General features: G+C 36.7%; 1 protein-coding gene across 3 annotated transcripts in view; it reads left to right on the top strand.

Annotated features, from left to right (window-relative positions):
- Positions 1-16,084, top strand: part of JADE3 (jade family PHD finger 3) — a 208,109-nt gene extending 192,025 nt beyond the window's left edge. For all 3 annotated transcript variants that reach the window (XM_043997752.1, XM_043997751.1, XM_043997753.1), the window contains 3 exons: positions 6,653-7,126; positions 11,026-11,143; positions 12,737-16,084. In XM_043997752.1, the coding sequence (XP_043853687.1) occupies positions 6,653-7,126; positions 11,026-11,143; positions 12,737-13,653 (1,509 nt within the window). In that variant the 3' untranslated portion in view covers positions 13,654-16,084. The remainder of the gene's footprint in view (positions 1-6,652; positions 7,127-11,025; positions 11,144-12,736) is intronic.
- The last annotated feature ends 333 nt before the right edge of the window (positions 16,085-16,417 follow it).

Raw genomic sequence — 16,417 nt, 5'->3', positions numbered from 1 at the left:
CATTTTTTTCCTTCTTTGAAGTGACAAGAATAGAAGTAAATTCCCTACATTAAATCCAGGGTACTTTTTAATCTAAAAATAATTTATAAGCATATGGCAGCTACTTTGCTATAAAAATACATGGGAAGTTATTTGCTCACTTGAAGTTTGAGAGGTAGTAGAATATAATGGAAAACTCATTGGATTTGAAAACAAGAGACCTGGTCTTTGAATCTTATCTGTGTGACCTTGGGTAAGTCACATCACTTCTCTGAGACTTGGTTCCTCCTTTGTAAACTGGAAGTAATAATATTGCTTGCAGTATCTGATACAAAGAATTGTTGTAAGGAAATAACTTTGTAAACCATAAAGTAATACATAAATTTCAACTGTTATTATTGTTGCTTTAAATTTTTAAAAAATAGTCAAATATTTCCTCCACAGCTAGCACATGTATAGTACTTTAAGATTTGCTTTACAAATATTGTCACATTTTATCTTCACAACAACCCTGGGAGGTAGTTGCTATTATTTCCATTTTACAGATGAAGAAACTGAGGCAGACAGAGGTTAAGTGACTTACCTGGGGTTTAACAACTTGTCATAATAATAATAATAATAATCAACACTTATATAGCACTTAATGTGTGCCAGACACTGTGCTAAGCACTTTACAGTACCTCATTTGTTCCTCACAACAACCCTGAGAACTAGGTGATATTATTTACCTCCATTTTATAGATGAGGAAACTGAGGCAGGCAGAGGTTAAATAATTCATCCAGGTTCACACAGCTAGTAAGTTTCTGAGGATGGATTTGAACTCAGGTCTTTATGATCTTTTCTGACATCCCCTAGTTTCCACTTCTCTCCTCACTATGAAAATTAGAATATTTTGTCAGTGACAAGAAGTTCTTGAAGAACAGGGTCCTTCCAACCACTTCAGTATGTAGGTATCTAGCTATTTATATTTTGACACTAGATTAATTTCTTTTTATTCTAGTTTCTTGAGGGACATATGCTTTATTCAAATACCTGTTCACTTAATTTTCTTTTGATTAATTCATATTTATGTCTGTACCTTCTAGAACTTTAAACTGAAAAGATCCTTTTTATTCCTTTTTCACAGCTAAAAAACCCTGTATAACTATCGAACACTTAAAGCCATTTTCTCCTTAGTCCTATGCTAAATAATATCTGTGTCTTTTTTTTAATGGGAGTCTGATGTCTTAGCCAAGAGGTAGCAGAATATGACCAACCAAGAAAGATTTTTGGACTCCATCCTCCTTATCTTAGAGGACTTGCCAAAAGTTTTGATAAATATCTACCATTCTACTGGGTCTTGAATTGGATAAGATTGCACACTTGCCCATGGAATCTCTAGCAATACTGCAGGGCTCATCCTTCTTACTTATTAGGAACAAAAAATAGTTATTTTAATAGGTATCCTCTTCCAAGAAGTATCCTTCTTAATCATAAACTAATTTTTGCTTTTTTCCCCTGAATTCTGCAAGTGATAGAAAATCTTCAACACTGTGTCCTAAAGGCTTATGTAGGGATAATGATAGGAAAATACTGAGCATAAATTCTTTCATCCTACAGAAAGAAGGAATTGGTAGAGTAGCTTAGTGAGAAAGGGAGAAAAAAAAATCTAATACTTTCTTGAAGGCTGTAAAGTTCTTTTAAGTCTTACATTCTATGTTATTTAATCTAGAGTGTGTTATTAATTACTGCATGGTCTAACAGGTCACAATGCAGGCTTTAATGAGATAGCATTAGGTTTTGTGTCAGGCTCACCTGACCCCTCAGCAGTGGGTGAGAGAGAAATCACTTATTGGGTGCTGACATCAATCCATGAAGGGTTCATTGCTAAGAGAATTGGGGTAACCCAATTCCAGAACCAGGAAAAAATCAGAGTAACTTAACACTTGCTTGCCCATATACACTTTGATCCAGCAATACCACTACTAGGTCTAAAACCCAAAGAAATCATAAAAAAGGGAAAAGGACCCACATCTACAAAAATATTTACATCCGTTCTTTTTGTGGTGGCAAAGAATTGGAAATTGAGGTGATGCCCATCAATTGGGGAATGGCTGAACAAATTGTGGTATATGAACGTAATGAAATATTATTGTGCTATAAGAAATGACGAGCAGGAAGATTTCGGAAAAACCTGGAAAGACTTACATGAACTGATTCAAAGTGAAGTGAGCAGAACCAAGAGAACATTATACACAATAACAGCAACATTGTGTGATGATCAACTGTGATAGACTTAGCTCTTCTCAGCAATACAATGATCCAAGACAATTCCAAAAGACTCATGATGGAAAATGCTATCCACATCCAGAGAAAGAACTGTGGAGTCTGAATGCAGATTGAAGCATACTATTTTTACATTTGTTGTTGGGTTTTTTTTTTTTTTGTTTATTTCTTCTTTCTTGTGGTTTTCCCCCTTTGTTCTTATTCTTTTCTCACAACATAACTAATGTGGAAATACGTTTAACATAATTGTAATGTATAACCTATATCAGATCACTTGCTGGTTTGGGGAGAGAAGGAGAAAAATTTGGAACTCAAAATCTTACAAAAATGAATGTTGAAAACTATCTTTACATGTAATTGGAAATAAAATAAAATAAAATACTATTTTAAAAACACTTGCTTGCCCATATGGTGACATATAAACCATGAGCTGCCAATTCATAAACTTTGTTCCAAACCATTAAATTGGGCATTTGGACCTAGTTCCAGTTTCCCTTTTGGCTTCCACTATCATTTTAACGCTTCCATCTGAAAAAAGTTTCCCTTCTGGAATTTGTGCTATAAGGGAATCTGTTTTAGCTCCCTGATCCAAGGCCAAGATCTGATATATCTGCTACCTCATTAGGGCAGAAAGAACAGAGATAGTAGGAATGGTTTCTTCTCCCCACCAACAGACTGAATTGAGAAAGGGACAACTTGCCTTATAGTCACTTTCTATAGGTTGATTTTTTACTAAGTGCTGTGGGAGTAGTCACTCACTCACATAAAAGTTCAGCTCACATATAAGAGATGAAGTTTTTGTGGGCAAGATCCCATTATACTTTTGTTTTTATCTAGCTCTGAGCCACAAAATATGTAATCACAAAGATTATGTATAAATATTCTTAGTACAGTTCTAATCATTTGCTTACAGATGTAAATTTGAATGTAGAATGAGTAGAATGTAAGATTTTTGAGGCTAAGGGGTTTTTTTGTTTCTGTTTTTGTATCTTGTCAGTAAGCGTCTATTTTTCTAATCAATTATCAATTTTGTTTTATTTCAAAGTTTTATAGATGCTTTTTATTTTATGTCACAATCATTTCCCAATATACACCCTTATTCACTGCTTTGAATCTTCCCTTGTAGCCGAGGAAAAAAAAGTTAAGCAAAACCAATAAGCAAAACAACTTCTTTTTAAATTTTGTAAATTTATTTTATTTTCAATGTATGGAATAAGACAAATGTTTCCATAACATAGTATATTTTTTTAAAAAATGATTGCACATGAAACTGTAAATCTCTTGTGCACAACTTGCTATTCCTTTTAAATATATAATAAAGTTATTGTGTAATTTTTTTCCCTTATTTTTCCCTCTTTCTACCTCCTTTCCCCCACTCTCTCCCCTGGCCCTAGAAATGGCTATCATTAGACACAAGTATGTGTATGTATGTATGTATGTATGTAAGTACTTCTGTTTATTCTTTCTCTGGGTGCAGATAGCATCTTCCTTCATATGTCCTTTGTAGTTAAGGGCTGGGGAGACAACATGAAAATACTATGTACAAGAAGAGTTCCAGGGAACTCATGATAGAAGAGGATCTCCAAATCCAAGAAAAAAAAAGAAAGAAAGAACTGTGGAGTATAGATGCTGATTGAACCATATTATTTCTTTTGTTTTGGTTGCTGTTGGTTTTTTTTTTTTCTTTCTATTTTGAGGTTTTGCATCACTGCTCTGATTCTTTCTCTTGTAACAGGATTAATGCAGAAATAGGATTAATGTTATTATGTGTATATATCTATATATATATATCTATATGTATATGTATAGAGATATATAGATATAACCTATATCAGATTACCTGCTGTCTAGGGGAGGGGGGAGGGAGGGGAGGGAGGGAGAAAAATCTGAAATTGTAAAACATGTATAAACAAAAGTTGAGAACTATCTTTACATGTAACGGAAAAAATAAAATACCTCATACATTAAAAAAAAAATAAATAAAATACTATGTACAAACAAAATATATACAAGATAAAAATGGAGATAATCAATAGAGAGAAAGCATTAGGGGGATTGAGAAAGACTTCCTGTAGAAGATGAGATTTTAACTGGAACTTGAAGGAAACCAGAGGCCAATAGATGAAAATGAGGAGGGAGAGAATTCCGGGCATGAGGAATAGCCAATGAAAATGCCCTGAGTGGAGAGTGTCTTGTGTTTAAAACAGCAAGGAGACCAGTGTCACTATACCACAGTATACATGGGAATGAATAAGGTGTACGTACACCTTATAAGGGTACAAGGTTATGAAGGGCTTTGAATGCCAGAGGAGTTTATATTTGATCCTAGGATAGGGAGCCAGCACCTTGCACCTCAGAGGCCTGAAAAAAAATGCTTGTTGAATGAATCTTTTATGTAACTAAGGCTGCAGTGTTTACCATTATGTCTCCTTTATCAGGAAGCAGCATAGTAGTACAATGGAATGAGCATTGGTTTGGGAGGTAGAAGAAATCAGTATCTGGTTTAGAGGAATTTAGTATCTTGTTTCAGATCCAAGCTCTTTACTACCCCATGTGACCTTGGGCAAGTCATGCAACCTCTCTAGTCCTCATCTGTAAAATAAGGGCAGATTAACTAGCCTCTAAGGTCTCTCCCAGCTCTAAATACATGATTCTATAAGAGACTGGAGAGTGATTTTGCATGTGTAGTATGCAGAAGTTCAGCTTAGTACTGCTCTTTAGAGCTCAGCTATCAGTGGAATCGAGGGCAGCTAGGTGGTGCAGTGGATAGATGGAACCCAATTCAACAAAGTTACATGGTTCTAGGAATAGAGTGCAGGACCTGGAGTCAGGAAGACTCATCTTCCTGAGTTCAAATCCAGCCTCAGACACTTCCTAGCTGTTTGACTCTGGGAAAGTCATTTAACCCTGTTTGCCTCATTTTCCTCATCTGTAAAGTGAGCTGGAGAAGGAAATAGTAAACCACTCCAGTATTTTTTGCCAAGAGAACCCCAAATGGGGCCACAAAGAGTTAGGCACTACTGAAAATGACTCAACGACAGCAGCAGTAGAATTGGTTTAGTTAAGCTTCTCTACTTGGAAATGTTTGGAGTATTGTGTCCAGGTTATTCAGTGCTTAATTTTTGATTTCTGAACTCCTACTAGTTACTAAGAAGAAAGAGCAAGGGACCCAAACTGTAACCATAAAATCTATTAGTGTCCAAGGTCCTGTACCTTGTTGACCTTTGATAGCCTTTAAGTTATGAAAATTCTAGTGTAAAAGTAAGGGGAAAAACTATATATACAATATTTCAGAATGAGAAGCAGATCTGTTCGTTTTAACTCTGACTCTCCTATCATATTTTCTCAAAATAATTACTTACTTGTTTCTTCTACTCTCTCCCCCCCCACAAAAAAATAAGTCATGAAAATACACATTACCTTCCTGAAATAAAAACAATAACACTGTTGCTCATAACAAATAATAATAATCTTAGACATTGTAAAGTCATTTTAAAATTATTCACTTTAAACTGATACCTTTGAAATGATACAGTGGAAAGAGCATTGAATATGAAGTCATGGGACCTGGGTTAAAACCCTTGCTGCCACATCCTACCTATGTGACCTTGGGGAAGTCTCCTGGCCTTCAGTTTCCTTATCTGTAGCTTGAGGGGGGTTCAGCCTAGATGACCTCTGAGGTTCCTTTTAGACCTCAATCTATGATTCTATGATCCTGTGCTTTTAGAGAACAATGAACCAATTTCTGGCACATTTTAGTTATGTTTGTGTTGCAACAATAACACTGGGCAAGGAGTCAGATGCTCTGAGTTGGAGGAGCCAGCTACTTAATAGTCATATGATTTCAGACAGATCACAATCTCTCTGAGACTCAGTTTCCTTTTCTGTAAAGTGGCACATACCCATCTCGGATAGATAATAAATATTTTTAAACCACCAAATATAAAATAAGCTATTATTATTAATTATCGTTTCAAACCTTTTAGAGACATAATCTGCTTTGGTGATCCCATTGGGATTGGTATTTTGTTTCCTCGAGAGATTGGTTTGATTATTTCCCTAGATGCTGTTAAAACTTATGTATGGGGGGCAGCTAGGTGGCGCAGTAGATAGAGCACTGGCCCTGGATTCAGGAGGACCTGAGTTCAAAGCCAGCCTCAGACACTTGACACTTACTAGCTGTGTGACCCTGGGCAAGTCACTTAACCCTCATTGCCCCGACAAATATAAAAACAAAAACAAACAAAAAACTTGTGTATGGATGCATGGTTTTAGAACAGCTTTGTGTGAATAGAATCTCTTGTTTCTTGGACGCCTTTAGGTTTGGTTTGGTTTAGTACTTTGGGCACTTGTGTATTTTCTCTTCCCCCAACTGATGCTGAGTTTTATCTTGTTTTCTTCCCACAGTGCTCTGTAAAAAGCTGTATCACAGCATTTCATGTTACCTGTGCATTTGAGCATAGCCTCGAGATGAAGACTATCCTGGATGATGGGGATGAAGTCAAATTCAAGTCGTACTGCCTCAAGCACAGCAAAAACAAGCAGAGCTCTTTGAATGATACAAGTGATCATTCCCAAAGTACCGGTGATCAGAACCAGATTGACAGTGAGAAAACCAGTCTTCGGGCCCAGAAATTAAGAGAGCTAGAAGAGGAATTCTATTCCCTGGTAAAAGTAGAGGATGTTGCTGCAGAGCTTGGCCTCCCAAAGCTTGCTGTGGACTTTATCTACAATTACTGGAAATTAAAACGAAAAAGTAATTTTAATAAGCCATTATTTCCTCCTAAGGAGGATGAAGAAAATGGCCTAGTGCAGCCAAAAGAAGATAGCATTCACACCCGCATGAGAATGTTTATGCACTTGAGACAGGATCTGGAGAGGGTAAGTTAGAAGTCTAGCAGGAAGTTGTGCATCCAACTCAATAGAAAATAAGCCTCTTCTGGTTAAGATTGTTTATAATATTGACTTTTTTGTTGTTGCATTATTATAACCTTATTTTCCTGAAACTGCAGAAAGTTGCCTATCAGTATTGGAGTTTGGGCAAATAGTGAAAAATTCATGGGGGCAGCTAGGTGGTACAGTAGATAAGGCACCAGCCATGGATTCAGGAGTACCTGAGTTCAAATCCAGCCTCAGACACTTGATACTTACTAGCTGTGTGACCCTGGGCAAGTCACTCAACTTTCATTGCCCCGAAAACAACAACAACAATAACAAAATTCATAGTTGAGTAATAACAACCATTATCATTATCATTGGAGTTGTCATTTATATAATGTTTTATGGTTCACTAATTGCTTTACAAATATTATCTATTAATGATGATGTAGTTATAAAATATTATGATCATATAATGATACAATATTCTATCACACATATCTACTAATGTTATATAATATGTGATTAATATGATATGATATAATAATGATGTTTAAAAATAACTAATTTATATAGTGCCACTTTACAAATATTATTTTATTATCCTCATTTTTTACAGATCAGGAAATAGAGGCAGGCAGAGGCTAAATATCTTGCCCAGGTTCACACAGCTAGTAAGCATCTGAGGCTGGATTTGAACTCACATCTTCTTGACTTTATGTTCAGCACTCTATCTGCTGTACTCCATAACTTCCTAAACACATGATAGCTATGTTTATGTCAAACTTGTAGGCATATTCTCTATTACGTTCCTTTGCTGTTATAGCTAAGATCAGCTGAAAAGATCATGTAAGATGTGCCAAAACTTACCACACTAAGTAAGACTCTTGGAACACCCTGAATTATCTAGCTTTTTTTTTTCTTCCCCCTGCTGATGGTTTTTCAACCTTTGACACCAAGATTTCAGGTTGGGATTGAGGGCTGAGCTGTTCTTTTTTTTTTTTTTTGGTTTGGTTTTATTTTATTTTTTAACTAGGAAGGAAGAACTCCCAACAACTGCATTTAGAATCAACAAATCAAGAATTCTTTAAGTAGCTACTAGGTGCAGGGCCCTGAACTATGTACCAAGATAACACACTTTGAAGATTCTTCATGTAATCTAGCCTTTTTACCTAAACTTGTGAAATTTTCTCATGTCCAATCAGCTAAACACCTGCTCATTTAGCCAAAGCACCCTTTTATGCCAATAGTTGATTCAACTTAGTAAATTACTTTTCTAATAAGCGGTTTTTGATTTGGGGAAATGACATAACTTACTGATGCCACTAGAACTTGAAAATTAAATTCTGAGATCGTTTTGCCTCACTTGTTGTCAAGTTTTTCCTTACCCACTACTCAGTAAAGGTAAAAATTATCATGACCAAATAATTTAGGGGGGTGAAGGAGATTAAATGTGTGAAGTTATAAAAGGGGGATGGGGGGGCTGCTAGGTGGCACAGGGGATAGAGCACCAGCCTTGGATTCAGGAGAATCTGAGTCCAAATCTGGCCTGACACTTAACACTTACTAGCTGTGTGACTCTGGGCAAGTCACTTAAACCCCAATTGCCTCAACAAAACAAAAACAAAAAATGGGAATGGGAACAGACTTAACAATGTGCTTATCTGATCAATATCTAGTAATTCCTTATAAGACTGTTGATTTAGCACAGAATATAATAACAAAAAGTAACCCTAGGGGAATATATACTGCTCATAACTAATTTGATAGTTTATCTTAGACCTTTGAGAAGCACAGCTATAAAATATTTAATGCAATCCTCCCAAGTGCCTTACTCCTTGGTAGCTAATTAGAACATCCATGGGAATTTTTTTTAAAGCCTCCCCGTCAATTTAAAATTTTAAATTAATCTCTTGAAAACACGAACAGCTTTCACCCTTACCTCCTTCTGGAAATTGTCTACCTTTGCTCTGCCCCCCCACCAAAGAAGGGTAGGATTGGTAATTGCTAAATCTGCCTTATGCTAGGGAAGAAGGTACACTGAATTATGGGTTCCCATAGGATCAGGAAGGAAAAACTTGAGCATAGGCCAATTACCAGCTGCTTTACCAGCTGAAGAGAAACAGCCTAGACCTTCTTGCCAAGTACTGTAAGCTACAGCTTAACATATTCTTGGTCCTGTTTCATCCTGACATAGCTATATCTTTGTGAAAAAAAATTAAATTGGGTCCCAACTACAATAATAATTTATTAGGTATGAGAAGTTATGCCTGAGAGAAGTCAGCAAAACACTGGTTTCCATATTTCCAAAACTTGTCTCTGGCCCTGAATCTACCTAATCTACCCTAATCCCCCAAACCTGTGGGATCCTCCTCTGCCCACTCAGGAAGCTGTGGTAGGGTCGGGGCCACTCAGTGCTTAACCAGCTGTGATTTTTTTCAGTCCATTAATGATCACAACTTGTTAAATTACATTTATGAAAAAAAAGATGCTAGATAATTTCTTTAAAGTCCTAAAAGTTACTGTAGGTCTCAAGAGTCAGACTTGTTCCATGAAAGTTTTTTGGAGGAGTTCAGCTTTCATGATGAATATAATTTGTGTTATGACTGATGCTGACTGAGATCACAGTAGGAAAAACCTTTATCCCATCTTTCCAACAGTCTTTTTATACAACTCTTCCCTCCCACTAATCCAACAATTATTTTCACTCAGTCTGATCCAAATTGAGCTAAATTTTATTTTAAAAGTTTTAAAAGGAACATAACAATTTTAAGCCCTTTGTATTAATTATATCTTCCATGGACATTTTTACATGTTTCAGTGTGTGTATATACACAGACAAAAACATATGTGTACACAAGAATGATACTGAAGTGCTTATACTTGAGTTCTGATCCAAGTTAGCATCATAGTGTATATACATAGGGTGTGCTAGTAAATGTTTAACAACTGACTCAAGGTAGGAGAATGTATACAAAACACTTTTGCTTGTTAATTTTTTTTGTGGGGCAAAGAGGGTTAAGTGACTTGCCCAGGGTCACACAGCTAGTAAGTGTCAAGTATCTGAGGCTGTATTTGAACTCAGGTCCTCCTGAATCCAGGGCCAGTGCTTTATTCACTGCACCATCTAGCTGCTCACAAAATACACTTTTAAGCTTAATCTGCATTATGAACATTTTCTCCATTACTTTCTTAAGGCTAGACAATCACTAAAACAAATCAAGCCCTGATTTGTGGCCTTTGCTGATTTTTGAGGTGTTAATGCAAACCCTGAAAATTTAACAATCAGCTCTTGCAAGCTGATTTGAGCTAGCTCCAGCATCCCTCTGGGTGTTGTTGACCCTAGGTCTCAAAAGTTGCATCAATGGAGTACAAGTTTACTAGATCCTTCCAAGGTGGAAAAATTTTGAGAAAGTTGGGCACCAGGTAATGTTTTCAGACCCAGAAATTCATACCTACTAAGGCTTTTTGGCTATTACAACAAATGAGTGAATGAATGGATGAAAAATATTTATGAAGTGCTGACTTGCTGCTAAAGCACTTGGGATGCAAATAGAAAAAGTCAGACAATCTCTGCTCTCCAGGAACTCCTAATTGGGGAAACAAGACATTAAAAATTAAGTTTTGCTTGCTATCAGGTAGCTCTCTGTCAATAAAAGGGAATTACTTTGAAGAATATACTAAATTGAATAAAAGTTCAGAGTAGGGAGATTTTGATTGATTTCATGTATGAAATTCCTAATGTCTTGTCGTGTTATTTACATATGATCCTATAATGTGTATTTTATTAGCTGGTTCTTATGTCCACCCCCACCTCCCATTACATTTGTTGTAATCCCAGATGCTAGATCTGCTTTACATAAATTAAATCTCTGCCTGTTGGGGGGCAATTGGGCTTCTAGGTCAGAAACCTCTGCTACATGGTCAGCAGGAGAGAGAAGCTGAAACTGTCCCATAGCAAAGTTCACGAACAGATCTTCAATTTTCAAGTCCAGCTTGCTAACCAGGAAATTGCTACAGGTAACCACTGACTGGTATTGTGATTGGGTCAGACATATAGGGAAACTCCCCTTAGCCATGATGATCAGCTCATATTCTGCATATGAAAGTCTTAGAAAGTTTCCTGGGACATGAAGATGACGAGAGTCAACCAGATAACTTGCCAGAGGAATTTACTAGCATGTAGCAGAGCTTGGGGTGTGTGGGGTGAAGAGGCAGAATCAGCGGTAGTAGTAACATTTCTGGTGGTAGAGTCTGATTACTGGTGATAACAATACTTATCCTGCAAACCTCAGAGTGAGAATCAAGTGAGTATTGTGAGAAATACACTTTCATATACAAATAGAATTGTTTGTTGATATTATTCTGTACTTCACAATACTCAGAATAGCTATGTAGAGAAAGCAAAGTTTCAAGTTACAAGGAATAACTGGGGCATGAATTGCCTGATGCAGCCAAGAATGAAACCTGTCACCTGTGACCAAAAGGCATAATGACTGCTGTCTGTCTAATCTGCCTTTTCAGAATATTCATGTTTAGTCCGGAAGTGGTAACTCTAGGATAGATAATAGCATCAAATTCACAAAACCAGGATAGCTAACACTAAGTAAAAATAGTTCTCCCTCTAGAATAATGGAAATATTCCCAGCATTTTGGTTTTGGTTTGACCTTATGGGAGATTTGTCTTAATCATCTAATATCATGGAGTATTTATAGTAGCCTCCAGTAGGGCAGGAAAAGAAGTAGATGACTCAAGGTCTCAAAGGTTGTGTCACTAGGTTCTTCCAAGCCAGAAAACTTGAGTTTAGACAGGAGATGGCGTACAAGTCTGTCATCCAAGAAACAGCTTAATTAAGAGAGGGTCGTTGCCAGAAGGTTGGGCACCAGGTGATAAATGTTTTCAGATCCATAAACTCATAGCTACTAAGGCTTTGTGGCTATTTCAGTGAATGAATGAATGAATGGATGAAAAGGCATCTATCTATTAAGTGCTAATGCACTGGGAATGCAAATAGAAAAAGTCAAACAACCCCTGCTCTCCAGGAGCTTACACTCCTAGTGGGGAAGGCTAGACATTAAAAATTAACTTCTTCTTGCTACCGGATAGATTTCTGTAAATGAGAGGGAATTACCTTAAAGAACTGAAGTGGAATGATATACTAAAGTGAATAAAAGGTCAGGGAAGGGAAATGTCTGGATCATTTCTGATGATTCATGTATGAAATTCCTAATGTCTTTTTGTAGGAGTCTCTATCCTAAAAATGTTTTACTTGCTTTACTTTTCAAAATAGGATAGAAAGGGAAATATGGAAGGAAGGAGAGATGGGGAAAGAGAGCTCTGTGTGTGTGTGTGTGTGTGTGTGTGTGTGTGTGTTGTGTACAGTTACTGAGAATCAAAAGTTGAGGGTCATATAGGTAATCAGTGGTGCTTCTACAAGCAGATTTCAGCCTGTTGATGTTTGATCCATTGAAGCCATTTCTTCTGAAGATGTGTCCTTTTTTAAAAAATGGTGTTATTTAATACTTGGATAGATGCACTTGCTCTGGATAGAGGAAAATATGAATCATTAATGTAAATTGACTATTAAAATTAATCATTTTCTTTTACCTTAGGACATCCTCTGACAAGTGCACTAGAAAACACATTGTTTTACCCACCTCCAAGAATAACCTTAAAGTTAAAAATGCCTAAATCAGCACTGGGAGATTGCAAAAACAACTCAATGAAAGCCAATAACAGACCTCTCTCACCTGATGAAAATAGCAACTCAGTCCCAAATTACAACAAAAAAAGTATGCAGATACCCCAGGAGACTTTTGAAATGAGAATGAAATCCTATTCCAGGTATTCTCATGACAGCAGGAGTAATGGGCTGCTAGCCAGTCTCAGCCATTCTAGAAATGAAGCAAAAGATTCTGTTCTGTCTCAGCCTTCTGAGTTCCATCGTGGGCAATCTCTTGGTAAGCCTTTGGCCCTTCAAGCTGCACTGCATGGACAGTCTTCCATTGGAAATGGGAAGATACAACAGAACTCTAGGTTTGCAAAGTCTAATGGCTTGATGGGCAACAGCAGATCAATGGATGTCACACAGAGAGACAATTCTAGTCAGACTCCCTATGAACAAGAGCCTGTACTTCCCACTCATTTGTCTAGTCAGAGCAGCTTTAGAAAATCTTCCATTGAACATTTCAGTAGGTCCTTTAAAGAGGCAACCAATAGTTTAGTGAGGACCACAGAAGACCTCAGATGCTGTGAAAAGTCAACCAGAAGACTGAACCCCAAGGAGCGTTTGTGGAGTAAGCAGACTCTTGAGTATCAGGCAGGAGGAGCACCGTATCAGGAAAATGAATCAGGGTATTGCCCGGATTTGGAACTTAGTGACTCTGAAGCGGAAAGTGATGAGAACAAAGAACAAGTCAGGATAAGAAGAAACAGCACAGACAGGGAGAGTCCTTCCAAGGATTTTGGAAGAGATTGTCGCAGCAGAAATAAAACAAGTATGGTTTCCCACAGTTCAGTGCAAAGGTGATTAGAAACTTGAAGGGGTAACTCAACATGTATATCATCCCAGTGAATTGGTGCAAACCTAGACACCAAAGGATTCTAGAATATAATGCCTATGCTAGGAGGAAACGCAATGAAAAGGGTGAAGTAATTGTTCAACAGTGAATTGGTCAGCAGTTTTAAAAAAGACTTAAAAACCCAGCTTCTGCAAGGGCATACAGGAGTCAGCAGATGTTTAATTGTTTTTAGTTTTGTTATAAGGAATGTATGTATGTATGTGTGTATGTGATATATGTGTGTGCATGCATGAGAGAGAACAAGGAATAACTGAGCACATAGTAGGTGCTCAAAAATACTTTTGGTTGATTTTTAACTTCAGGAACCTATTTCCATTATGCTGGGTTCTCAGTAAGACTTATTGTTAGCAATAAGTAATTGAAGTGCCAGGTTGCCACTGGTAACCATAGGAATTAAAAGCCCTTGCTTCATGAAGGGGTTGTGAGAGGGTATGTTTTGCAGACACTACAACTACATTCCTATTCCTGCCGCAGTACCTAACTACTAGACTGAGGTCCCGCTCTGTCGTCAGTTTCTAATTCTGTGGAAATCTGTCAACTGTCTTCAGAGCAGAGACCAAGAGACCAACAGTATGGATGCTGCCAAACTCACTGACCTCTAAATAAGCCCCTTTCTCTACCCCCTCGCAAAAAGGTTGTGTTTCTCTTCAGAGTACCTTGCTTTATTCTGTAAATATCACCCCTCTAGGATTTTAATTTTTGGTGCCTGTATATAGGATTGCTTGTTTGGGGAATGCACTTGTAAATATGTTACCCAGCTAACAAGTACAAATGGCTAATTTGTGGATAGTGTTTACAAAAGTAGAGGTACTACTTTAAAGGAAAATGCTCTGATGTTTAAATTGAGGCAATCATGGAGGAGGACGCCAGGGCCCTCCCTCAAATGAGACCTTCTCTCCCTCGGGGCTATTTATACCTGGTATTTAAAAATAATAATAATAATAAGCTTGACTAAATTCATTTTGTCTGATGGTTTTGTATGTTTGCTTTTATTTTGAAGCACATTTTTATTGCCAAACAGAATTTGCAGGCATATGTTGAACACATATGGGCATAATAAGCTGCTTATCAAACTCGGATTGGAAGCAATATCCCAAACTAAAAGCCCTTGGTTTTCTTTTGAGAAGTAGCAGGCTTCCTGGTCCCAAACTCTTCCACCTCACACTTTTTATTGCTGGGGACAATCACTGCATTTGTCCCTTCTCCAACAGGAGAAATGTTGTATACCTAATTTAAAAGGCGCTATAGCTGACAAGAAATGCCAACTCTGGTTTTTTTCAGAGCCTTAATTTCATATTCTCTTGCTTCTAGTTTGGGAAAGCACAATAGGAATGATCAATAAATATGTTTTCAAGGGCCATGTTTTCATTTTTAAGGGCAAATTGAAAATTTCATTTTAAATTTTATTTCAATTATTTTGGTGGTGGAAGTTCAGGGCCAGTTCTCTTGGGAAATGAGGTATATTTGGCAGCTTTGCTTCTTCCCTCTGTTTGACTTTGCATCCTTACAATTGTTTCTTTACAGGTATATTTTTAAATTATCATTTTATATATATGTATATATATATTTCTGTACTTTGCCTTTCCAGAATTCCATCTTCAAAATACTTCCTGCATGTGGGTATATGTGCCCATGTGTAAATATGCAGTAGAGCATTTTTAAGTTTTGTATATTTTATTTTCATGGAAAATGCTTTGTGTTCTTAAGCCATGTGTCATTCAGAATGAATAAGTTAATTTCCCCCTTATTTGTACTCTAAGTATCCTGAGGTTTTCTTTGAGTTTTTCTTAGTTATTTATTAGTATAATACCATAATGGTAGCACTGCCTTGAGAAAACTTTAAGAGGTCAGCCAAGCAGCCAAGTTGTTTCATGCCTTTCAGATATATGAGTATGTAAGAGAAAACAACAACAACAACTAACACAGAAATGGTGCTTCAGCCAAATTCCAGATATTTTACCATTTTGGGGATGGTGACTAAAGTATTTCCAGTCAGGGAAATAGTTTTGATATTTTTTACAGGATTTTACTAGGTAAATGAAGGAACCTTTGGTTGTATAGCTCTCAAGTGTTGTCCCCAAAGTGTATTTGCTAGTTTTTACTGTATGTGTTTGGTGGTTAATTGTTGTTTAAAGTATTACCTCTTAACCTTATTTGTTAATTTTTTTGTTTGCATTTTGTTTTTTATATATATGTATATATATACATATATACACGTATATATATTCAATTTTCCAAGATAAACTCGATCTTTTTCAAATGTCCCCTTTTTACAAATACTTTTTCATTAAATTATGAAACTGATAACAGACTTTCTTTGATGGTGGTTTATTCACAATTTTGTCTTTTCGAATTACGTGATTATTTAACGAGAAATGCACTAGACATTGGCATTGTGTTGTACTTTCTTTTTCCTTTCAAAAATATTTTGTTTCTTGAAAACAAACCCCTAAAATGTAGGTTTGAGTATTTTTAAAAGAGGAGATACAGAATATAATGAATCAAGAAAAAGGATTCCCAGAAACTGAGCCAACAACAGAGAATATTCTGACGACTCCCCACAGTTCTGACAAAAGAGCCAGCCTTAGGAATTCTCAGGTTATTTCAGTTGTACAGTGCTTGATGTGAGTGACAGGCCATTTCTAAAGCAACAAGGATGCTACAAGCACTAAAGAGCATCATTTTTGCAAAAATAATCATTGCCTGTGCATG

This window comes from Dromiciops gliroides, chromosome 3, assembly GCF_019393635.1.
Source record: "Dromiciops gliroides isolate mDroGli1 chromosome 3, mDroGli1.pri, whole genome shotgun sequence".
NCBI lineage: Eukaryota > Metazoa > Chordata > Mammalia > Microbiotheria > Microbiotheriidae > Dromiciops > Dromiciops gliroides.
Note: the sequence above shows the minus strand (reverse complement) of the source record. Positions and strands in the feature narration are given on the sequence as shown.